The 27804-nt window shown below is 30.4% G+C and overlaps 1 protein-coding gene across 3 annotated transcripts; it reads left to right on the plus strand.

The window, feature by feature from the left end:
- The first annotated feature begins 290 nt into the window (after window positions 1-290).
- Window positions 291-27436, plus strand: LOC119616529 (frizzled-4). 3 transcript variants are annotated; one of them, XM_037972933.1, is made up of 4 exons: window positions 291-2020; window positions 2081-2156; window positions 26259-26509; window positions 26571-27436. In XM_037972933.1, exons 1-4 carry the CDS (start codon window positions 1198-1200, stop codon window positions 27305-27307), a joined length of 1887 nt encoding a protein of 628 aa, XP_037828861.1. In that variant the 5' UTR covers window positions 291-1197; the 3' UTR covers window positions 27308-27436. The 3 variants fall into 3 exon arrangements, with proteins under 3 accessions (XP_037828861.1, XP_037828860.1, XP_037828859.1); XM_037972932.1 differs by having other exon boundaries at window positions 291-641; window positions 777-2156; XM_037972931.1 differs by having other exon boundaries at window positions 291-2156.
- The last annotated feature ends 368 nt before the right edge of the window (window positions 27437-27804 follow it).

The following is a 27804-nucleotide window of genomic DNA, read 5'->3' on the forward strand; positions in this document are numbered from 1 at the left end:
GGCAGATCCTAGTAAAACTTGGAGAAAGGATTTGTTTTTAATTTTTAAGAATTTTTTATTCATCCCTGCATAATTTCTCATGCAACTTTTGAGTTTGCTCTGTTTTGTTGTTATAAACAATATATTTGCTTCCAAAATCCTACTTTCTGATCTCTCGGATTCCGTTTTTATTTAAAATCGTTGAAAAATTAAAAACTAAACGTAGTTGAAAACTTAGCCGGCTTACAGTCGATTTTAAGCCGCCGCCGACATATTTAGTGTCAGTCGCCGCCGCCGTTAATATTTGTCGGCGCAGGGCTCTGAGCTGAATACGATAAAAAATAAAAAGTCTCAAAATAACTAGAAACATAAACAAAGTGTGTTGTATATTGTATAAACAATACAAATTTATCTTCGTATGTACAATAAATAAAAAATTTAACAATTCAAAAGTGTATCTGTACGTAATACATGTACATATGTTTTTACAAGATAACACTATAAAGTACGTTTCATTGTTTAATAAATAAATCACAAGTTATAAAAAAAATAATACCAATATTAATATTGAAAAAGGAAAAGTACTCGGTGTAAAATACATATTGGAACATTTCAAGAAGATTCGTGAAAAATTTATTACTGATGAAAAAATAAAAATTTATGTATGTATAATTGTTGGTACAATACAAAATAAACCAATATTATAATGGTTCGTTTGTGAGAACCCTCGACCAGTTTATGTACATAGGTACATACATATGTGTATATATGTATAACTGTAGGTGCTTTACTTTTAGTTGATTAGTTGTGTGTTCAAGAAGTTGAAATACAACTTTTGGTCGATAGAAGCCAAAGCTGAAGACAAACGAGGAACAAGTAACGAAATATATAACAAGATCTCTTCGCTGCAGAATAGTTTCAAACAAGAATAAATACAACTCTTATAATATATTGAACTCGAAAAGAAAATAACTGCATGAGATGGTCCGGTATAATCACGTATCTTGGAAGCATGGCGATGATACATAACAAGTTAACAAGCTAAAAGCAAAAAAAAAAAAGCTTTCAATAAACCATAATAGTTTTTATGCATTTGTGCATCTAAAACAGCTTCAATCATCAGCAGTAGGATAATATACTGTAATCTTATAGCATTTAAAGTTTCCGGAATATAAGTTTTCTATTGAAAGTTATATGTGCTTGGAGTAAATGTGAATAATGAATAAATTACAATTTATATTCATATTTTGGTTTCTTATGCACTCGAGTGTCTGCAGGGGCGATTTTGCCTTACGACAATGTGAACCAATAAAAATCGATTTGTGTCGAAATATCGGCTATAATGAGACGTCGATGCCAAATTTGGTGGGAAATGAATTACAAAGTGACGCTGAATACATATTGCAGACATTCTCGCCACTTATTGAATACGTCTGTAGTTCGCAGCTGAAATTATTTTTATGTGCAACTTACGTTCCTATGTGTACCCCAAAAGTGCCGGTACCTATAGGACCGTGTCGAACACTTTGCGAAAGTGTACGATCTCGTTGTCATCCAGTTCTGCAAGGTTTTGGTTACCCTTGGCCTCCGGCGTTAGATTGTCATCGTTTTCCTAAAGAAAATAATCATGAGACAATGTGTATGGAGGGTCCTGGTGAGGTGCAAGAAGCTCCTGCTGTAAAGGAAATGTATCCAGCAAATCCTGCTGTTAACACACCATTTCAACCAGCTACAGTTTCTAGCACATTCGAATGTCCAGGGCACTCAAAATTGTACGTGAAACTACACCGGTCTGGACGTTGTGCTCCGCTGTGCGAAGCTAATATTCTATTTGGACCTAATGAAAAACACATTGCTGAACTTTGGACACATACGTGGACGTATGCTGCAGCTGGTCTATCGCTTTTGGCTACCATTTCTTTATTATTCTCCGATTCCCGAGCTTCCAAATTACAAGAATCTAGTCAAATAAAAGTTTTGTCATCATTGATGTGGTCGCACACAATGGTAGCAATTGGTTGGACAGTTCGATTTATTGCTGGTAGGACTGCTACATCTTGTGGATTTGACCCTCAGTTACCAAATGTGTCTTTACTCTTAGTAGATGGACTTTCAAATGCCCCATGTGCTACAACATTTATTCTTCGATATTATTTTGGAATGGCGGCTTGTGCATGGTAAAATATTTTTAATTAATACTTTTATTAAATTTTTAACAATTTTAAATAAAAGGGGACATGAAAAAGCTCTTAAAACTTTCGATAAAGAATAAATTTAAAATCCAGTGGACTAAATGCCGTCTAAATTCTCCTAGGACATGCACAAATTAGAAACAGTTTTCATATTCTTACTACAACTTTTAATGTTGTTGAAGTATATATCGTCACCTAAACCGCAAACGGTTTAAATTAGGATGTCCCGTGGACCTGTCTAAAATATGTTCAATAAAATTGCAATCTTTTCGAAATGGATCTCGAAAATTATTTAGTAATAATAGTTGATTATTTTTAACATTATAGTATATTTTTCAAATTTTTAAAAGTTAGTTATAACTGTTAAGTTAAATGCTGATTTTAGTAAACTTTTGCTTTAAATAGTAATCAAAAGAGGGCGTGGAAATTATATTACCGCCCACATGCCAAGTATGTGCATTAGATTTAAGATTATATCTTTAAAATTGAAAAGATATTTAGCCTATAAAGGCAGAAAATGTCCCTTTTAGACGATTGTACTAATAACTCTAAAATTATCGGGGTCGCAAAAGTTAGCTTTTGAAATACATACTCCGATGTGGTCGGATTTTTTCCGATGTTTCCATCGGATTTTTTCCGATGTTTCCATGCTACTCTAAGTCTTAGATCACTTACATATATATAAAAATCGCGAAAACTCAACTTCTTTATTTTGACTTTTGTCGTTCTAGATTAGGAAAATGCGACACTGTGCGCTGGTAGGGAACTGAGGCCCCTTCCAAAAAATGATTTTTTATTTATCACGTTATCAGTACTTTAATAAGCATCGATTAAGTGGTATTTCTACATAAGACACTTAAAATGCTTTTCCTTGTGATACTTAATGTACATACATACAGTAATGTTCGAAACCTAAGCAACTTTTTTTGGCATTGTATACAAAGTGCTATATTTTCTATTTTAATTGATTTATTCAAAATTATATAATTGATTTGTATAATATTATGTATCTACATTATAATAACAACAACAAAAATTTAATTCCATTTCGCTGTGAGTTACAGGAATTAACTCCATAAATAGATGTTAGAAACTTAAGGAACTTTTTGATCTTCTTATGAAAATCTTTGGTCCTTTCGAGTTACAAACACCTTTATGGAATAGATTAGTTACTAATGTAGTTCGTAACGAATCCCAATAGGATTTTAAGCCATTTGCCAGCTGCAATGTTTTCAAAAATTGCGAATTCCGGCCCAGCGCTTCAGAACGCCGAAAAGCATCTCTAAGGGATTTGAGTCGGGAGATGTTGATGAGCAATGAAAGAATTTGGGTCCCATTACCCAATAACTACTATTAGATCAACTTTGCTAAAGGTTTTGGTTCATTATCATGCTGAAAATCGCAAAAAAGTATGTTGTTATGTTCAATGTACTTAATCATATGATTCATTTTGTTGACCAAAAAAGTACCAGAAAGTAAAACAATCCATTTTTATTTGTATTTCAACATTAGGACTTACTCTATTCACCAAAAATCTTGACCACAACCTTAATTGTTTGACCTCCATGCTTTTTTAAGTCTTTAATGTACGATGATCTAACCGCATATGAATCCCGTAGTGACATGGGACGGAGTTTACTTAAATAAATTCGATTTATTCACAAATTTTGTGCAATTTTAGGTAGAATATTGAAATATATTACGCAAGAATAATAAAAACCAGTTTTATTTACAAACGAGTTCACATTTTCCTTCTTAAATTCAGATAGAGTATGCGAACCTCAAGGCTGAAGGAAATATTATAACATACCCTTTTAGTAAAGGCCCAATAAAGAATAGAGAGCAATAATTTAAGACCAAATGTTCAGTTCCACCACAATTTCCCAAGATTTTATGAAAATAAAACAAAATATTTGCAAATTTAATGAGACGTAGATCTCTCTGTATTTATTTATTTATTTATTTATATTTTACCTCGTGGAAGTAATAACGCCAATAGCACGTAGTGCTTATGTTGACGATCAAAAAAGAAGTTCCGGTTCGAAGGACCAATGTTTCGGCGTATATCCGATCCGGTGCAAAATGGATAAACCAAATAAGTTTCCCAAAGAAAAAAAGTAAAACACAAGAAAATTAATTAAACATCAAAATCAGAGAATAAATCTCCTTCTTTATTATTTACCTTGTAAATGTAAGCTTTAAAAAACTCTGCACAAGCAGTAAATGGCTTCACTATGGCGAAAGATCAAATCAAACTTATAACTAATTAATGGAGGCAAACAATGTTTAAACATCGTTAGCGGTTCACTCGTTTACTCGAACTTATAATAGTTTTCCATCAAAGTTGTAAACTATAGTAGTAAATCATTACTTAGAGCAAATAATCGATTCGTACTTAAAAAGATGTGGCCATGTTTTTTGAAGAGAATAGTTAGTGCTGATGTTGAAACACAAACAAAGTTGGCAGCTTTGAATATTTTTCCATTGGGTATCAAGAAGACCAAACTGGAGCAGCATAATTGACCACTGACCGGCCAATTGTTTTATAGCTAGCCAACAAGGTTTCTTTGCCCATTCCCCAAGTGCTGCCGGCTAGCGCTTTGAGGAGCTTGCTTCTACTTCGCAACCTGTGCGTTATTGCAGTGGCATGAGCTGAGGAGGTAAACAGGCTGTCAAAGGTGACCCCCAAAATCTTTGGGTGGTTCACAGTCGGTATAATTTTTTAACAAAATTATTTATTTATATTCCATGGGGTACCATGATATATGGAATCAGTGGTCTCTGATGTCCCTAATAGTTCCTTAATAGTGGTTTACCCAAATAATCTTAGGATCTCTAAAAAGTAACCCTGAATATTGGTCAAACAATTCTGAAAAGGATTTGTGGTCATTATGGAATTTTAAGGAGGGGCTGGGATACCACGATATATGGAAATAGTATCGATAGTACCAAAGGTCCTTAATAGTTCCCTATTAGTGGTTTATACAAAATAATCTTAGGATCCCTGCGAATTGGCCATGAAATTCTGGAGAGGGTTTGTGGTCATTATGGAATTTTAAGGAGGAGCTGGGATAACACAATATTTGGAATCGGTAATCCCTTAATAGTTTCCTATTACTGGTTTATCCCAAATAATCTTAGAATCCCTGAAAAGTGGTCCTGAAAATTGGTCAAGAAATCCTCTCAAAAATGGTCAGTTTTCTTTCTCCTAATTCAATTACAATATTCTGTTAAGTGAGCTGCAAAATGAGCACTGTTAACAAATCTGGTTTGTGTCTTTGCTAGTTAAATTCGAATTTAACTTCACACACATTAAAATAAAGCATTCAAAGTATGAGGCAGAAAATCAAGATTTTAGCATATAGTAGTTCTATAGTGGTATACGGTGATACTTAGAGTGGCTAGGATGGTACATACCCTGCTTGAAATGGAACTAGTACCAAACTAGTATTTTACTAGTACCAAAATTACCAGTGATTGTTTCCAACTGCAAACTTTCCTATACCATCATAATGCTCAAATTAACATTTGTACGCTTGTACCCAATTGTGTTCTTTAGAACCAGTTTGATACTAGTTCTAATATTCATAAAAAGTCGAAATAATTGGTGGTTTTGCTCTTTTGCAATCCTACTGCACAATTCCAAGTGAAAATTACTACACTACTAGTTTTTTTATACGGTTTTATTTCTAAAGATAGCAACAAAAAAATATATATTAAAAAATGTTGGAAATACATTTACCTAACAATTCAATATGAAAACCACGTTGATATCATTGATTTTATTGTGTCCAAAAATTCCATTCAGGTACATATCTCCATTTCGTTACAAAAACATTTGCCGTACGATAAAACAAATATTAAACTATTTGCTTGCAACCGGACCTAATTTGCATGCACTATTTATTCTCTCATTTGAAGGGATATGTTTGAAAATATCGTTTTTTATGCAAAATATTTCAAAATTATATTTTAATAATTTAAAAAAATTATTTTTTCCAACACATGTCAAACAAAAATCAGTCTACAAGTGCCGCCATTCAACTACTCCTAGTACTAGTATTTTTCCATATAAACTCTAACCCAATTTTTACTAGTGTCTGTTGTTCTAGTATTAGTACTAGTGGCATTAAGACAATTATCGCTTCATTTCCTGCAGGGTAGTGTTAGCTTTATCAATATTATACAATTCTAAATAAAATTCACACAGTACTCCCCAATGGGGTTTTCGTAATTATTATTTTGACTATTTTATTATAATACACTCCCGCTCACTTAAATAGGTTCACTGTTTTGTTTACATTCAAATTAATATTTTGCAAAAAATAATGGACTAATTGGTTATATTAAAATTTTAATTAATACCATGATGTCTTATATATCACTAGATAGACAAACATTGGTGCAATACTTAATAACCGATTTTTAATATTTTTTTTTCTAAAATACTACATTTTTGAACAATATTTTTTGGCTCATTTGAATAGGTTCGTCATCTTTAATTGACAAAAACAACAACAAATTGCATATTTCATGAAACTTTTTTATTTTATAAACATTTTTACAAGGTTTTAGAAAATATTTACTAAGGAACATATCCGCCGTTACTTGATATAAATCCGAAAATTCGAGATGATAAAGAGTTATAAAGATTCTTAAGTAATGGCAAGGAAATTTCGGTCCAAGCCTTTTTAGTTCCTTCAATTTAGGCTTCTTTTCTGCCCGACCTATACACATTACGCGAAATAATATCCGAAACCTTTTCAATAATAAATAGGTGAGAAGATTATGGAGGCCACTACAAAATTTTTACATTCTGGCTTCAAATCCACCCTTTTACAGCCCTGGCGGTATGGATCCGAAAATGTAAAAAAAAACGGTTTCCAGTATGGCATTACAAATATTACAATTCTTACTAGATGAAAGAAATTTAAGCTCACATGTTTCATGATACGAAATTGCCCCCCACTACATCCCACATCCTCAAAAGCTATGCAAACGACTCAGGTAGAGCTCTTCCTTTAAAAAATCATAAAAATAATAATTATATCGATCTGGATCTAAATTAAACATTTTTCATCCAGAAGAACAAGATGTTGATATAACATTGAATAACATTCTGAATTTGCCCAATTTTTTTGAAAAATTCCTGTGATTTTGGGCAGTTTCCAAAAACGCTTGAATTTTGTCATTTTATGCTTTAGTTAATGCCTTTCCGCAGCCTATTTGTTAAAAAATATATTGTCTATATTCACAGACACTAGAATATGAATGAATTTTACTCACTGCCAGCAGTAAACTAATTTTATTCTGATTGAACCTAATCAAGTGAGCCAAAAAATATGGCTAAAATATGTAGTATGTTAGAAAAAAAATTATTAAAAATCCGCTATTAGGTATTGCGATAATTTTTGTCTCATTAGTGATACCTAAGACATGATGTTATTATATAAAATTTTAATATTACTAATTAGTCCATTAGTTTTTGCAAAAAATTAATTTGAATGTAATCAAAACAGAGAACATATTTAAGTGAGCGGGAGTGTATATGTATACATATGTTCAATTCACAATCAATGTTGTAGCGTTGTATGCGTAGTATGTCAGAAGTTGCTACAATAGTCATAACAATGTTGTTGGTATTTTCTATGCAAATGCTCTATACAACACTTACGACAATTTTTCATATCGTTAGCTTAGTACGCAAACGTAACAAGTCCTCTTTTGTAAATTTTATAGGAGAAGCAAAAAACTTCATAACTTTTCCGTTATTTCATATTTTTAAAATCTTTTCTTCTTAGATTTCTCCTTTTTTGATATTAGTTATGAAACAATTTAAAAATAATGCTGTTGAATACTTATGGCGGTTTTTTAGGACTGAATTTCTGAATTTTTATTTTTTACTGGTCATGATCCCCATACATGTGGCACCTCGAAAAAGAGATTAAACACATATAAATGTAATGAGTAGCTAGTAATCGTGATCAAATTTGGACCAAGTTATTTTTTTGTATTCAAAAATTATATAGTAAAGAATGGCGGACATCGGGCTTTATTTGATCGTAGACCCCATATATGACCCTCTTCAAAAAATTATTTTAACGCTCATAAATGCATTAAACATATCAGTAAAGTTTCCAAATTCTATATAGACAAAACTTTAGTGAACATAAACAGCTACACTAATTTTTACAAGTATCGGTCCATATTTGACCATCGTTCGCATATTAGTACTCTAACGCTTATAACTGTATTTAAAATAGCAGAATAGTGATGAAATCCGACATAAAGAAGATTTATGGGATCACAAAAACTATTTACGACATTTTGTGAGGATAGGGCAATGTTTTACCCAACGGCCTTTAATTTTAAAGCGCACAACTGGCTTAAAATAACAATATAGTGATGCAATTCAACTTTAACAAGTTTTAAAGGAACCAAAATTTCTTTACTAACTACTATGAGATTCGGTCCATAATTTACACTATACTCTACTACTCATCCCTCTTAAATAAAATCAGTTTCTTGTCAATATTTACTTGCTTTATTTTATTTCAAAAAAGTAATCCATGATTTCGCACTCAATTGAAGATTTTACAAACTATAACTATTTCCTAAACGTTGATGTACAAAATGTTTGATATTTCTTTTTACATGACTAATTAATGCCTTTATAATAACAAATTGAAAGAACTTAGCACTTTTCCTTTGTATATTTTTATTGTTTTGAAGACTTAACAAGTTTGCATACCACAGCAAAAGTACATGTTTAAATTAAAAATAAGGTAATTTTTTTATTGTACCATGTGTATTTCAAGTTATACTACCATTCTGCATTAAAAACTCAATTTTTATAAAAAGTGGACTTGTTACCTTTGCGTACTAAGCTAACGATATGTTTTTCGAATGTTGTAAGAAAATTTAGTGTTTTCAATTGTTTATTTCAGCCATACATGGGAGTAGTTAATTATATCGACTAATTAATTGACGATTTCATTAGCATTAAATTGAAAAAAATTATAATTATTATTTTTTTCATTAGCATTATTTTGTCTAATGGTAATGGTTTTTAATGAAACGATTTCATTAGTAATTATATAAAAATAAATTTTCATTACCATTATTCAATAGATTTTAAAAATTTTCGAACATTAGTTCGAATTTCGAAATTAATTTCGAATATCCGAACATTATAATGTATTGTCATTAGGTGAAATCATGTATGCCAAATTTCAGCACATTCGGACTAGAAGAACTAGTTTTAACAGCTTTAAAAGTTTTTCGAACACAAGTTCGAATTTTCGAAATTTTTTTTTTAGGTTTTATGACACAGAGATTAATTTAAAAACATAAAAAAGTTTTCGAAAATAACTTCGAATTTTCGAACTTAATTTCGAATATTCGAACATATTATTGTATTGTCATCAGATGTACTTATGACTGCAAAATTTCAGCCAATTTGGGCTACGGGAACTGGTTTTAAAAGCTTTCAAACCTCGAATCTTCGAAAAATTTTCCTTAATATATTTTTCGACAATTATAAATACTAATTAAATTCGTTTTTGAAAATTCATTATCAAATTCATTACCATTATCAAAAAAAGTTATAATGAAAAAAATATAATTTTCATTAAATGGTACTTAAAATATTTTTCATTACAATTTTTTCTATAAATGGTAATGAAATTTTAATGCTTAATGAAAAATTCCCATGTATGATTTCAGCATATATACAAAAAATTCAATCGATTTTGGCATAAAAACGATAAAGTGGTAACATTGAAATCACAAACAGACAGCTGTTTACCAAAACAAAAAAAATATTAACAAGTAAGAGTGTTATATTTGGCTATGCCGAATCTTATATACCCACCATCAAATCTCGTTTGACTCGAATGAAACTTACTTATGTCGAATTTCATCTATATACTCGTATACTTAGGCCAGTTATAAGCGTTAAAGTAATTTTCTGAAGGGGACCTTATATAGGGGGGTAGGGTCAATTATGGGTCGATCCTCATAAAATTTGGTAGACAGAATTTGGTTCGTATTAAATTTATTTGTGTCGAATTTCATCGCTACACTCGTATTTTTAAACCATTAATGAGCGTTGCAGTCATTTTCTGAAGGGGACCTTATATGGGGGGTAGGGTCAATCATGGACCGATCCTCATACAATTTTTTAGATAGATTTTGACTCGTATGAAACTTACTTATGTCGAATTTCATCTATATACTAGTATTTTTAAGCCAGTAATGAGCGTTTAAGTCATTTTTTGAAGGAGACCTTATATGGGGGGTAGGGTCAATTATGGATCGTAAAATTATGGACCATAAAATTTTGCATAGTGATTTTGGATCATAAGAAACTTACTTATGCCGAATTTCATCGCTATATTCGTATTTTTAAAGAAGTTATGGCTGTTAAAGCTGCTTTTCGAGGGGCCACTTGTATGGGGTTATCCGAAAACGTGGACTGATATTGCCCATTTTCAATACCAAACAAACCTTACCTATAAGAAATATTTATGTGAAATTTCAACCCTCTAGCTCTTTCCATTCGGACTCTATCGTGCTTTCAACAGACAGACAGACGGACAGACATGGCTAGATCGTCTTAGAATTTAATGAGGACCCAGAATATATATACTTTTGTGGGTCTATGACCAATATTTCGATGTGTTACAAACGGAATGACAAAATCAATATACCCCCCATCTTTTTTGATGGTGGGTATAAAAACAGTCTATTTATTAGTTTAAAATGTGGAATAAAGAAAATAAAAGAATTTAAAATTCAAAGAAATTAATTTGGTTTATTTTGCTTGTTTAATTAATTAAATATTATTTGATTTTTATTTTTTGACATTGTTATGTATGTATGTTTTATTTGATTGTTTTTTCATTGAGAACATAAACTTATGACTTGCTGCAAAGATCTGTTCACAAACACTTCAGTAGGTACAATATACAACTTGATTGTGAATTGAACAATAGTTTTATAGCCCAATAAACATTTGTTCTAGGTCCAAATCCATTGATTTTCTAGTATATCATGTATTCAATTCAAAATTACTTATTATTTTTGAAATAAAATTAGAGAAACGATAGATTTCATGTTAAGTCAAATATTGACAAATTCTTATAGGATAATAAGTCGGTTAACAAATGTCCAAATTTAGTCGTACCACTACTAAAAGATCTAAAAAAAGTTTAATATATAGGAGTAATAAAAATATAAAATTTTATAAAATAACACTGCAATATTAAAAAAAAAAAAAACAAAAAACCTAAAAAGCAAAATACATTTTATCAAAAATTATAGATATAAGATATAAGATATTCTTTAAAAAATACAACAAACAAATTCCTTAATTTTGCTAAAAATAATTGTTCAGATAAAGTTTTTTTCTTAAAATTTATAAAATTTTACATAGGCAAATTACTTAATTCACTGTATGTTATTATCACACCTCTGATGTGTTATGATTGCTGGCCAGCAATTAGATCTTCAGTCGAAGGTTTTGTAGAAAGTCAGTACAGGTAATTATAATATAACTTTTAGGGACATTCATAAGAATTTTTATAAAACTAATTTTACATACAAAATTGTATAGATATATAAAACTTTGATAAATTCTTATCAATAAGCCCCTAAGACTTTTAATATAATTACCTGTGTAGGCATTCTACAAAGCCTACGGACGCATAAGTTATTAGGAAAGATATTAATAAATTCAACATTAAACTTAAGGATTTGGCTTTTAAGGGCCAATCTTTAGGTGAAATATTAGCGATTAAATTAAAATTAATCCTCGAAAGATGTTTTTGAGTACTCAATTAGTTAATTTTGTTTGCAAGTTTAAGCGCCCAATGGAGGTGGTGTAATCTTAAGCACGAAATGCAAAAGTGTAAACAGCTGATGCAAAAAAATTAATAAAATTATTCAATAGATTTTAAAAATTTTCGAACATTAGTTCGAATTTCGAAATTAATTTCGAATATCCGAACATTATAATGTATTGTCATTAGGTGAAATCATGTATGCCAAATTTCAGCACATTCGGACTAGAAGAACTAGTTTTAACAGCTTTAAAAGTTTTTCGAACACAAGTTCGAATTTTCGAAATTTTTTTTTTAGGTTTTATGACACAGAGATTAATTTAAAAACATAAAAAAGTTTTCGAAAATAACTTCGAATTTTCGAACTTAATTTCGAATATTCGAACATATTATTGTATTGTCATCAGATGTACTTATGACTGCAAAATTTCAGCCAATTTGGGCTACGGGAACTGGTTTTAAAAGCTTTCAAACCTCGAATCTTCGAAAAATTTTCCTTAATATATTTTTCGACAATTATAAATACTAATTAAATTCGTTTTTGAAAATTCATTATCAAATTCATTACCATTATCAAAAAAAGTTATAATGAAAAAAATATAATTTTCATTAAATGGTACTTAAAATATTTTTCATTACAATTTTTTCTATAAATGGTAATGAAATTTTAATGCTTAATGAAAAATTCCCATGTATGATTTCAGCATATATACAAAAAATTCAATCGATTTTGGCATAAAAACGATAAAGTGGTAACATTGAAATCACAAACAGACAGCTGTTTACCAAAACAAAAAAAATATTAACAAGTAAGAGTGTTATATTTGGCTATGCCGAATCTTATATACCCACCATCAAATCTCGTTTGACTCGAATGAAACTTACTTATGTCGAATTTCATCTATATACTCGTATACTTAGGCCAGTTATAAGCGTTAAAGTAATTTTCTGAAGGGGACCTTATATAGGGGGGTAGGGTCAATTATGGGTCGATCCTCATAAAATTTGGTAGACAGAATTTGGTTCGTATTAAATTTATTTGTGTCGAATTTCATCGCTACACTCGTATTTTTAAACCATTAATGAGCGTTGCAGTCATTTTCTGAAGGGGACCTTATATGGGGGGTAGGGTCAATCATGGACCGATCCTCATACAATTTTTTAGATAGATTTTGACTCGTATGAAACTTACTTATGTCGAATTTCATCTATATACTAGTATTTTTAAGCCAGTAATGAGCGTTTAAGTCATTTTTTGAAGGAGACCTTATATGGGGGGTAGGGTCAATTATGGATCGTAAAATTATGGACCATAAAATTTTGCATAGTGATTTTGGATCATAAGAAACTTACTTATGCCGAATTTCATCGCTATATTCGTATTTTTAAAGAAGTTATGGCTGTTAAAGCTGCTTTTCGAGGGGCCACTTGTATGGGGTTATCCGAAAACGTGGACTGATATTGCCCATTTTCAATACCAAACAAACCTTACCTATAAGAAATATTTATGTGAAATTTCAACCCTCTAGCTCTTTCCATTCGGACTCTATCGTGCTTTCAACAGACAGACAGACGGACAGACATGGCTAGATCGTCTTAGAATTTAATGAGGACCCAGAATATATATACTTTTGTGGGTCTATGACCAATATTTCGATGTGTTACAAACGGAATGACAAAATCAATATACCCCCCATCTTTTTTGATGGTGGGTATAAAAACAGTCTATTTATTAGTTTAAAATGTGGAATAAAGAAAATAAAAGAATTTAAAATTCAAAGAAATTAATTTGGTTTATTTTGCTTGTTTAATTAATTAAATATTATTTGATTTTTATTTTTTGACATTGTTATGTATGTATGTTTTATTTGATTGTTTTTTCATTGAGAACATAAACTTATGACTTGCTGCAAAGATCTGTTCACAAACACTTCAGTAGGTACAATATACAACTTGATTGTGAATTGAACAATAGTTTTATAGCCCAATAAACATTTGTTCTAGGTCCAAATCCATTGATTTTCTAGTATATCATGTATTCAATTCAAAATTACTTATTATTTTTGAAATAAAATTAGAGAAACGATAGATTTCATGTTAAGTCAAATATTGACAAATTCTTATAGGATAATAAGTCGGTTAACAAATGTCCAAATTTAGTCGTACCACTACTAAAAGATCTAAAAAAAGTTTAATATATAGGAGTAATAAAAATATAAAATTTTATAAAATAACACTGCAATATTAAAAAAAAAAAAAAACAAAAAACCTAAAAAGCAAAATACATTTTATCAAAAATTATAGATATAAGATATAAGATATTCTTTAAAAAATACAACAAACAAATTCCTTAATTTTGCTAAAAATAATTGTTCAGATAAAGTTTTTTTCTTAAAATTTATAAAATTTTACATAGGCAAATTACTTAATTCACTGTATGTTATTATCACACCTCTGATGTGTTATGATTGCTGGCCAGCAATTAGATCTTCAGTCGAAGGTTTTGTAGAAAGTCAGTACAGGTAATTATAATATAACTTTTAGGGACATTCATAAGAATTTTTATAAAACTAATTTTACATACAAAATTGTATAGATATATAAAACTTTGATAAATTCTTATCAATAAGCCCCTAAGACTTTTAATATAATTACCTGTGTAGGCATTCTACAAAGCCTACGGACGCATAAGTTATTAGGAAAGATATTAATAAATTCAACATTAAACTTAAGGATTTGGCTTTTAAGGGCCAATCTTTAGGTGAAATATTAGCGATTAAATTAAAATTAATCCTCGAAAGATGTTTTTGAGTACTCAATTAGTTAATTTTGTTTGCAAGTTTAAGCGCCCAATGGAGGTGGTGTAATCTTAAGCACGAAATGCAAAAGTGTAAACAGCTGATGCAAAAAAATTAATAAAATTTTTATAAATATAAACATTAAAATGTTCTATTTATTGATTAGTATAAATTATGGACACTTCAAAATACATTTTTTTGTTTTTAATTTAAGTTTTCATTAATTTTCATATTAAATTTACAATTGTCTTCTTCTTTTTATAAAATATGCATTGTTTTGATAACAAACAGTGAAGTTTTCTGTTGTTTTGTATGGCAACACTGCGAAGTTTAATCTTGTACTCATAAACATCAAAGGGGATTAACATAAGATTAAATTTATTTTTAGATTAACTAATCTGATTATTAATTGGCATTTGATTACCATCTCAAAAACCCGCTCTAAGAGTCACATGTGTACTTTACGTAAACTTTACAACAAAAGTTTAGCAAAAAACTTTAGAATGTAAAAAATACATTCTTCTGTTTTCAGGTAGCGTTTTATACAAAAGAGAGCAAAATAAAATTAAAGGGAGAGCCAATATATAAAAATAATTGCAAACCCAATCATGTTTGAATTTTAATAATTGTTTGTTTGGCATTGCTTTGCAATGCATCTAGTAATGTGCATGAATCCTATAAGAAGGGGAAACAATGTGCTTGTGGAATATCTTATGCGAGAATGAAATGAGTATCGCATCTTTTTTAATGTGTAAACATGTCTCTTAGAAGGCCTAAAAATTAAAGTCCTAATATTTTTTCCAGCTGGGTGCCATACAGCTTAAAATATTAATTAATTAGACGTTTTTGCTACATATTCTTAAAGTACTTCTTTGTCATTGAAAAGCCGCAAATAATTGTGCTCTGCATTTTTCATCTTATTCTGAAAAACTAAATTATAAAAACATCTGTGACTGCTTTTAAAAATACCAGTGGAAAATTTGCTACTTAAGCTGCCTACACACTATGAGAGAAATTGGTATGATTATCAAAAAATTGAATAGAAAATGTTTTTTGTTTCTACCAAAGTATAACAAATAGCATGGTATAAAGAAAACAAGGTAACTCCGTTCTCTCTTAATGAAAAAATTTTTGACGTAAATAAGATTTTTTGATATGTATTTAGTTTTTGTAAACAAATAAATAAAAACGTTGCCATACAGTTTAAAAGGGAAATTATATTTAGGAAATCAGAATTAAAAAATGTGTAATTTTGTTTACTACAAAAGTGTAACTGTTGTGAATTGCAAATATAAACGATTATAAATACGTTTTAATAAATGTTTTATTATTGTTTTATATTTTTATATAAATTAACACTTTACAAAGAAGGAATGAAGGCGATTAACCATAAATTCGCTGGAATTTCTTCTACTCAATGGTAATTTCTTGGTGGCGTATCATAATTTCCAGTGACACAATGTCCATGGACATTATGACACTTTTAAAAAAGAAAAGTTTTGGAAATTTTATTTAGATTTAAAGGGACACTCTCATCCCGAAAAGAGTTGCTCCTAAATTTGGTGTATGTTGCATTTTGGATTGGATTAAAAAAGTGTCCTCGTAAGGGGGTTTTAAATTCTAGGGTATTTCGAATACCGGTTTCGCTATATTAAGACATTTTTGATAAATGTACTTTTTTATGTCCTTTTGCTCGTAGACATTGTGACACTTTTAAAATTGTCAACGTCCATGGACACTATGACTTAATTTAATGTGTCATATCGTCCATAGACATTATGACACGCCACCTAATTTCTTTATTTGGTTTTTAAGGGACTTCAGGACGTGCTTCTGAATTTCTAAAAGGTACTGGTTGATTTACTGGTATTCCTAGATCTTGTCGCCTGTGTGCAATGAAAATCGAAAATAGAACAAGTTAGAGTGCTATATTCGGCTATGCCGAATCTTAAATACCCTCCACAAGCAAGCTACTTTTTATTGAAACCCATCTAACTATCTAATTTTTAGATAAGTCGCCAAAATTTTTGTCGAACTAATTTTGATTAGGTCCAGAAAAATTTAGAATGATTTATCTATACATATACTTATGTCGAATTTTATCCGGAGATAATAATTTTATAAAGAATTAAGTGGTATTAAGTGATTTTCAACAGTTAACCTTATATGGGAGCTAAGACAACTTATGGACCGGTCCGGAAAAAATTCCGTTTAATGATTTATATACAAAATACACATTTACGTCAAATTTTATACCTAAATGTGTATAAAATGTGCGTTTAAGTAATTTTCAGAAATGGCCCTTATATGGGAGTTGTGACCAAATATGAACCGATCCAGAAAAAATTGTATACCTATGTATAAAATGTGCGTTCAAGTAATTTTCAGAAATGGTCCTTATATGGGAGTTGTGACCAATTATGCACGGATCAGGAAACTATTTCGCATAATGCAGAAAAAGATAAAGTATAATTTTACTCCAATAGGTGCATTTAGGTGATTTTAGGAAGTGGACTTTATATATGAGCTATGAGCAATTAAGGGCCTATCCGGATAATATTTCGTAGAGTGATTTATGTAAAGACAAAACATATAAGTGTCGAATTTTCTCAAGATAACTTTATTTGACAATGAAATATGTGCGTTTAAGTGATTCTCAGAAGTGGACCTTATATGGGAGCTATGATCAATAATGGACCGATCCGAGAAAAAAGTGGTAAAATGATTTGTATGTACACAAAACTTATTCAAGTCGAATTTTATTCCTATAGCTTAAGAATTCAATGAAATATATGCGTGTTAGTGATTTTCGGAAGTGGACCTTATATGGGAGCTATGACCAATTATGGGCCTATCCAGAAAAAATTTCGTAGAGTGATTCAGGTTTAGGCAAAACATATTTGTGACGAATTTTATCAAGATAGCTTTACTCGACATTGAAATATGTGCTTTTAAGTGATTTTCGGAAGTGGGCCTTATATGGGATCTATGACCAAGAATGGACCGATCCGTAAAAAATTTTGTAGAAAGATTTGTATGTATACAAAACAGATTTGTGTCGAATTTTATCCCGATAGCTTTATAATTCAATGAAATATATGCGTTTAAGTGATTTTCGGATGTCGCCCTTATATGGGAGCTATGACCAATTATGGGCCTATCCGGAAAAAATTTCATAGATTGATTTATATTTAGACTAAACATATTTGTGTCGAATTTTATTACGATAACTTAATTTGACAATGAAATATGAGCTTTTAAATGATTTTCGGAAGTGGGCCTTATATGGGAGCTATGACCAATAATGGACCGATCCGAAAAAAATTTGGTAGAATGATTTGTATGTACACAAAACATAACCAGCCCGAATTTTATCACAATAGCTTTATTCATCAATGAAATATGTGCGTTTAAGTGATTTTCGGAAGTGGACCTTATATGGGAGCTATGACCAATTGTGGACCGACTGAGATTTACGTTGGCAGTATGATTTCTGTTCATATTATATTTATATGTACAAAATTTGGTGTTGATACCGATATATTTGATTGAGTTATTAACGATAAACTAATTTCCGGGAATATGTACCTTTGTATGGGGGCTATAGGAAATATTAGATCGATTGTAAAGATTTTGAATATAATTGATCACTACGCTGAAAAAATAATGTATGACAAAATTCATCGAAATATCTTTGGTAGTTTCTGAGAAAACTTCAAAAGAATTATGAAAAAAACGTAATTTTTTTCGAGGTAGTCTGAAATTTTTACTCATAACTTTTTATGTTGTGAACCGATTTTGCTGATTTTCAGTACCAAACTGCTTAGGATAATAATAAATATTTTGGGTGAATTTGGTTGATTTCCATTACTTAGTTTTAACGTGAGCGTGTTTTACACAGACAGACAGACAGACGGACAGACGGACATAGCTAAATCGACTCAGAATTTCATAAGGACCCAGAATATATATACTTTGTTGGGTCTTAGATGAATATTTCTTGGTGTTACACACGGAACGACAAACTTATATATACCCTCTATCACCACTGATGGTGGTGGAGGGTATAATAAACTGGCATATTCCGCTTTAAAGTCAGGTCAAAATAAAACGTAGTATGCCACTGGATTAAAAGGGATATTATTAGACTTTACAGTGTAAATAAATGGCCTACCGGACATACACACACAATATATATACGATGGTCCTGAAGAAGTAAAACTATCAAATATCGTGAGCGCTGCTAGATTAGTACGATATAAGATTGATCAGAACATTTTCGCTATTTATTAAACAAAATTATATTCTCTAGAACAAAGACGTCAGCAACTTTCTTCTTTGATGGTATGTTGAAACTCCCATATAATGCTGGCCAGTGAGACTGGCCAACATCTCCCGACACACAAATTTGGAAGCAACAGACTTTGGTAGATAATATTATTTGATTTATATTTTGTAATCTCACGGATTATTTGTTTTATTTATAATATTTTTTAATTTATGTTTGAAAAAATATTTTTTACAGACATTTGAAAAAGAAATATAAAAGTAAACAAAAAACATAGGTTTTTAAGGTAGATATGGTAGCACGATTTTAAGCAATAAAATAATAATTCGCCCAAACGTCTCACATCTACGAGTGTTGTGTGAATTCGACTCTCTTGTGAGAAACTTAAACTTGTCAAAACACTCAAATGTTTAACTTACTTTTTTGACCACTTTTAAGGATTGTACGCGAAATTACGGCTGTGCACAAAAAATCTGTAATTTTTTAAAATAATTTTATCACACTTTTCGCACAAAATTTTGTTTAATTTTCATAAACTAGAAAAAAAGATTTTTTTCTAATTATTGACATTTAATTTTTGTTGTTGTTGAATTTTAATTTACAAACAGAGTTTCAATTGTAATTTTTTTATAAAACTCTGAGTGCTTAGAATGCACCAATACATATAAATTTTTGTTACTAACACATATTTAGAGTTAGGTACTTTTTCACTAACACATGCTTAGAGTTAGGTACTGCTGTCAAAGAGTCGGACTACTTCTTATACTTTGGTTTCACATTTAAAATAAAATGAAACTTCAATTCGAAAAAATTCAAAGAAAAAACATAATTTTTCATTTTAAATTGGATTTTGTTTATGTTTTTATTTTTTCTGTGTTTAAATAAAAATAAAACTCTGATAAAACGAAAAAAATCAATCGTTTTGAAATTTTTCAAAAAATTTAAAGAATCATACGATCAATTTTCCATCCGTATTTTCAGTAAGTTTATTACACTATAATATTTTTAATTTTAATTGAATATTAGGGTGTGCACAGTGGGGCAGAATCGGAATTTTTTGGAAATAAATCTGGCATTTCTAAACGGCTGATCCGATCGGGATAAAATTTGGCGTGAGCGTAGCCAAGGAGTATTCGAGTTTAAGTTTTGAAGATGAACCCTGCAGATGCCCCAGGGACTTACGACATGTAAAATTTAAACTCGTGCCATTTTTTTGTTTTTCACCCAAATACAAATACTACTTATCTCTTATAATATCCGAGTTATAGGCATTTAGAAATTTAGTGATACAAAATTTACCATACCTTGGTCCGCCTTTTTTTGAATACCGGGCGTAATTTTGGACCAAATGGATTTTTTCAAATTTCAGATCAATATCATTTACAGATCCAAAAATATACGTTTTTTAATTTAAAAATTCAAAAAATTTTAGGTTCTTGCCGTTTTTTTGCCAAAAATGTGTCTTAACTCTTTTATTAATAAAATAAAATTTTCTTTAAGAACATATAACAATTTTATAGTTTTCTAAAAGGTATCATTACGCAGAACGCTTTGGCGTAAAAAACTTGTCCTATTTTTTGAAAATGTTGCCACTGCGTCCTTCCGAATATGACCGAATATGATCAAAACTTCAACTTTGGGCGACATGTTCTAAAATCCCAAAGCTGGGATCAGAAAACTGAAAGCAGTTTTGGAAACCTCAATATGTTTTCTATTTACTCCAAAAATATTTTCCCAGTCCTGAAAGAAATGTGGACCCTATGGGCAAAAATGTAAAAAATCCCATTTTTGGGATTTTCATTCCTATTTTTGGGAATTGCGGGATGCCCTTTGACCTTTTCAATTTTTTTTTTTGCATTTTCTTATTTGAAATGACAAATTTAACAAGCGTTGAAAATTTCATTGAGTTTTGTTCATAAATAAAGATTTTGTCTTATATTACATATTTGTTAAATTTCTAAAACTATGATTTATATCAAAATTTTAATAGGGTCGCAGATAGCTACAACAATTTAGTCCATATTTATCCCTTAATATAATTTTTTAGTTAGATATGGAAATTCTCGACCCTTTACAAAAAATTTCAAGCCAATATCTCAATTACATTCAAAAATATGTTCATTTAAACCTGTGTCCTTTATTTCATCTTTTTCATATTTTAGTATTAAGTATGACAGAACATACATTTGGTGTTGAATAAAATATTTGAACAATTTTTAAAAATTATTTAGTTAATTATTTTATTAAAGATTATAACATTGTATATACAATAAAAAAATTATAATTTTAATTTTAGCCACGCACAACAACACCTAAATCACCCCACACAAACCACCTTTCCCGCCCACCGAAATATAAAACACAATTTAATACAACATCATCAGTTAGTATAATAGCATTTTTTATTTGAACTGTTTATCTTAAACATAATACAATTAATTCTTACAACCTACTTATATAGTTAATTCCTAACACTACTTATTTTCTATAAAATAATCTGTCATATCGGTATACATATCCAGAAGGTAATATAAGTCCTTTAAATCTTCCTTGTTTTGAGATGATAGAGTTTCATAACAAATCCATCTTTTTCGCATAGTTGAAAGAACAGGATCAGAAGATAGAAGTAAACTATTAAAAATATCTTCATTCTGTGATTGCCTGGAGCATTTTCTTCTGAATAGTTGAACATGCTTAAAATCTCGATTCCTCGCTTCCTGGGCTTCTTCTGTTAACTCTCCAAGTGGAAGAATATTCGATTCAATTATTATTTGACCATGACACAATACTTTGTGTACTGTTGGTGTTAGTTCCCTCCATGGATACAGAGATACAAGTAATTTAGAAATTTCAGATATATATTCCCCAAATCGATTTCCATTAATTTTATGGTTACTATTCAGTGCCATTAAAATAGTGTTAACTCTTCGAAGCAACTCCATGTCGATTCCAGTTATTTTTGAAGTAATTTCAAAATCACGAAAAAACCTTCTCGCCGTATTACCGTCATTTGTACTACCGCAACTTGGAAGTGGTTTGTCGATGTTTAATCCCATCTGAACTTTAAATTCTTCTTGGATTCTGCTTTTTTCCGCAGCTCTCAGTTCTTTCAATTCTTCATTATTTTTTGTTGATTTAGTAAGATTCTCTGGCACACTTCTATATTTGAGGTCGTATGCTATGTGTAAAAAGTAATCCAAAAATCGTATTCTGGCATGAAGTGGTGAAATTCCGAAAGACAGGACTTCTTCATTAATACTTCTGCTTTTGTTTATATTTGAGAATTGCGACTTTTTCTCATTACATATTGATCATCTCCAGAAGGAAGAAGTTTCTGTTATGGCATTGCTGACCTTTCCATCAATCAATGTTAAGCTTTGCTGATATGATACGTTAGAGAATTCCTTTATTTTTATGCAAATGGGCTCCAGTGCATTTATTTCATCTTTTAAATATTCCACTAAATCTTTTGTTGTTTTCTTTGACTCCTTTATATATTCAAATCCAATGGGTCTACAAAAATTTTTTGAACCCGGAGTTGTATTGATCCATATATCTTCAAAGCTTGACGATGATGGATTAAGGGAATATGAACGAATTCGTAATGGCACTAATGATGACATAAATACACTTTTGTAGTCTGCTAATGTCCGACTTCCACAAGCTTGTTTGTATTCTGGAAGTGCTGATAAACCGTCACATCCCCACTTACACATTAAGACAACATCACAGTTATGAATTTTCCTTAGTTGGTCTTCTGAAAAGTCTGACACAATTCTTGATGCTGTGTTTTCGAGCAAAGATGATATATCAATACAAGCTTCCACATCATTAACAGCAATAGGTGATGGTAGGATAGTTTGTTTTTTTCCTGGATCGTAAGTGGATCCAAAGTAAAAAATTACGAATTGTCTACCTATTAACATTTAGGACTATATTACTATAACCTGTAATTCAGTCATTGATATTTCTTATTAGTGAATGAATCGAAATTATCATTACCTGTATATTTTTACCTACATGATCATAAACGAAACAGAACGAAATGATCTGTCGAAAAAATTTATGTAAAAAATAGTTATAAATTTCTGAAAATTTAAGCATAATAGGACCTTTCAATTATAAGGATAAGCAAACAAATAGAAAATAGGTAAATATAAGATTTAAATATGTTCTGTCATATTTAATACTAAAATATGAAAAATATGAAATTAAAGGATACAGGTTTAAATTAACATATTTTTGAATGTAATTGAGATATTGGCTTGAAATTTTTTGTAAAGGGTCGAGAATTTCCATATCTAACTAAAAAATGATATTAAGGGATAAATATGGACTAAATTGTTGTAGCTATCTGCGACCCTATAAAAATTTTGATATAAATCATAGTTTTAGAAATTTAACAAATGTGTAATATAAGACAAAATCTTTATTTATGAACAAAACTCAATGAAATTTTCAACGCTTGTTAAATTTGTCATTTCAAATAAGAAAATGCAAAAAAAAAATTGAAAAGGTCAAAGGGCATACCGCAATTCCCAAAAATAGGAATGAAAATCCCAAAAATGGGATTTTTTACATTTTTGCCCATAGGGTCCACATTTCTTTCAGGGCTGGGAAAATACTTTTGGAGTAAATAGAAAACATATTGAGGTTTCCAAAACTGCTTTCAGTTTTCTGATCCCAGCTTTGGGATTTTAGAACATGTCGCCCAAAGTTGAAGTTTTGATCATATTCGGTCATATTCGGAAGGACGCAGTGGCAACATTTTCAAAAAATAGGACAAGTTTTTTACGCCAAAGCGTTCTGCGTAAAGATACCTTTTAGAAAACTATAAAATTGTTATATGTTCTTAAAGAAAATTTTATTTTATTAATAAAAGAGTTAAGACACATTTTTGGCAAAAAAACGGCAAGAATATAAAATTTCTTGAATTCTTAAATTAAAAAACGTATATTTTTGGATCTGTAAATGATATTGATCTGAAATTTTTTGTATATTATTGGAAAAATTGAGTCCATTTGGTCCAAAATTACGCCCGGTATTCAAAAAAAGGCGGACCAAGATATGGTAAATTTTGTATCACTAAATTTTTAAATGCCTATAACTCATGTTTTTTCAAGATCTCGTCGAGCGCTTTCAGAAAATATTTGTATTTTGGTGAAAAACAAAAAAATGGCACGAGTTTAAAAATTTTACAGGTCGTAGGTACCCTATTTTGAGCAGCCACAGCGCCGTCCCTGGGGCATCTGCAGGGTTCATCTTCAAAACTTAAACTCGAATACTCCTTGGCTACGCTCACGCCAAATTTTATCCCGATCGGATCAGCCGTTTAGAAATGCCAGATTTATTTCCAAAAAATTCCGATTCTGCCCCACTGTGGTGTGTAGTAAAGACCTGCACAAGACAACAATAATAGCGACAATTTGTTAAAAAACCCAGCAAAAAAAATTGATGTCATACTTTACAAACAACATCTTAATCACATCTAAAAATATGATTACATATTTTTCGCTTTTATAAACCAAGTATTTCCTTACAAATGAAATCCCAGTTGAAAGTGAGAAAAGAGTTGTAGAAAAGTCACTACAAATAACATATTCGAAGTACATCAAATTCAGATTAAAAACCAATGAAATTTACATAAGCATGTCATTGAAAGAATGCGGTTTATTTTTGACATCCAAATATTGGATTTTTACTGCTTCTCAAAATAAGATTAGATGTAGTCCATAATTGCCAAAAATGAACAACATCCCTCCAGTGACACGCTAATGGAGAACTCATAGGTTTTTCACCCGAATTTGAAGCACTTCGGGTTACTAGTTGTGATGAAAATACTGCATCTTTTTCCACACTTTTTTTGCTGGGAAATATCGTGTGCGCCATCATAAGCACACGAAATTTTTTAGCAAATTGTCGCATTATTGTTGTCTTGTGCCAGCCTTTAGTGTGTAGTCAGCTTGATTAGTGTTTTTATTTATGTACATACATATGTATATCGGAACGTTACTAATATCAGTTTTATTCTATAATTTCCTACGTAACTATTACTCAAAATTTCTGATCAGAAAATAACAATATAGAATACAAAAGTAAAAATCTCAAAATAACAATAACAGAAAATCATTCGTCAACTTGCATTAATCTTACAAAAAAATGGCTTGCTTCCCAACAAAAAAAAATGTGGAAAAAGATGTAGAATTTTCATAACAACCCAGCAAAAAATAATTGATGTCATACTTTACAAACCACATCTTAATCACATCTTAAAATGCGATTTCATATTTTTTACTTTTATAAACCAAATATTTCCTTACAAATGAAACCCCAGTTAAAAGTGAGGAAAGAGATGTGGAAAAGTCATTACAAATAACATATTTGAAGTACATCAAGATTTGGTGAAAGAGTAGTGAAATTTACATAAGCGTGTCATTAAGAGAATGTGTTTTATTTTTGACATCCAAATATCGGATTTTTACTGCTTCTAAAAATAAGATCAGATGTAGTTCAAAGCTGCCAAAAATGAACAACATCCCTCCAATGACACGCTAATGTAAAATTCATAGGTTTTACACCCGAATTTGAAGCACTTCGGGTTACTAGTTGTGATGAAAATTCTACATCTTTTTCCACACTTTTTTTGCTGGGAACTAGTAACCCGAAGTGCTTCAAATTTGGGTGTAAAACCTATGAATTTTACATTAGCGTGTCATTGGAGGGATGTTGTTCATTTTTGTCAACTTTTAACTACATTTAATCTTATTTTTAGAAGCAGTAAAAATCCGATATTTGGGTGTCAAAAATAAAACACATTCCCTTAATGACACGCTTATGTAAATTTCACTACTCATTCACCAAATCTTGATGTACTTCAAATATGTTATTTGTAATGACTTTTCCACATCTCTTTCCTCACTTTTAACTGGGTTTTTATTTGTAAGGAAATATTTGGTTTTTAAAAGTGAAAAATATGTAATCGCATTTTAAGATGTGATTAAGATGTAGTTTGTAAAGTATGACATCAATTATTTTTTGGTGGGTTATTATTTGACACAAACTTTAGTACTTTACGTACTACTTTAATTTCAAATTTGGTTGCATTTAAGTCATAATTTACTCATATTTTAAATTAAAATTTATCTTTTCTACTCTATAGGTGGGCAATTTTATGTTTAGGATGGCATCGTGATGTGCGTCGTATTAGTCCCGACTCATTAGGTCACATGACACTTGGGACAAATGTTTATCCATCTCTAAATAATAGTAGTGTTACTACGAAACTTTCACGCAAAATAGATAATAGTATAACGAGCAGTAACTTGGCAAGATTTCTAGCATGGGGCTTGCCAGCTTTTCAAACAGCTGCAGTGATTGTTGCACGATTGGTGGATGCTGATGAGTTATTAGGTAAGCAATAAATATCTGAATAAGTGTACTAATTTGATTCTTGTAATATTTATTTTAATAGGTGCTTGTTATGTAGGCAACCAATCTGACAAGGGACTCCAGATTTTAGTAGCCACACCATTGTTTTGTTATTGGATATTTGGATCTATGAATTTAGCTTCCGGATTTTTAGTTTATCGTCGAAACAGGGATATTTTACGCAATACGAACTCTACATCACTGCAATTATTACTACAGACGAAATGTAGTATTTCCGGAGTGTTCTTATTTATTTATTGCTTACCTTATGCATTACTGCTATTATCCGTGATATATGAGTTTGCAAACATCGACGTATGGTTAAGTGAATCACCTTACGGTCAAACTCCGGAATGGCCATTTTTAACAAGAGCTTTTATGGAACTAGTGTTATGTATTATTTGCTCTGCATGCATTTTGGGACCAAAAATCTCTTCTTTGTATAAACGTCAGTTATCAGCTCCTCCAAATAAATTACAAGAACCGAATATGCAGGCTGTGCCTGCTCAACATAAATTAATTGGACACAATTGCAATAATCGGGTTTCAAATAATGCCTACAGTACCACATCTTATCAGACTGTTCGAGAACCAAAAAAATCTTCCCAATATACAAAACATTTTAATAATACAATTTCAATGAATCAGTTGCCCAACTATTGCCCTGGACGAACTAAAACTCCAAAAAATCATGTGATGTATCCCCACTTAGTAATAAATTCCTCAACTAGTTGCAACACAAATTCACTACATCGCTACGGCGATGAAACTATTTTGTAGTGTTTTATACATCTAGAAACTTGCACACATTTATACAATATATTGTATGGGCTTCTAAATTGTAAGACTGTGATATGCACTAATGTATTGCTATCTTAATTATATATTTTTATTAAATTCTAAATAGATTATTACAAAATGTCTATTGTTTAATTCAAGTAGAATGTATCTTTGTGTTTTAGATTTTTTAATTTTAAACAAACATATCGTCGTTGCTCAGAGAGTAGAAAACTTTATTTTTATTACACATTACTGATTTTAATGATTTCTAAACAAATAAAAATATCTTTACAGGATTTGTTGGGTAGATGTATGACTAAAAAAGACATGACCCAGCAAAAAGGATGGAAAAGATGTAGTATTTTCATCACAACTAGTAACCCGAACTGCTTCAAATTCGGGTGAAAAACCTATGAATTTTACATTAACGTGTCATTGGAGGGATGTTGTTCATTTTTGACAACTTTGAACTACATCTATTCTTATTTTTAGAAGCA

The sequence above is a fragment of the Lucilia sericata genome, unplaced genomic scaffold (assembly GCF_015586225.1).
Source record: "Lucilia sericata isolate MDLA Ls3-8-SP2 unplaced genomic scaffold, ASM1558622v1 Contig000078F_arrow, whole genome shotgun sequence".
NCBI lineage: Eukaryota > Metazoa > Arthropoda > Insecta > Diptera > Calliphoridae > Lucilia > Lucilia sericata.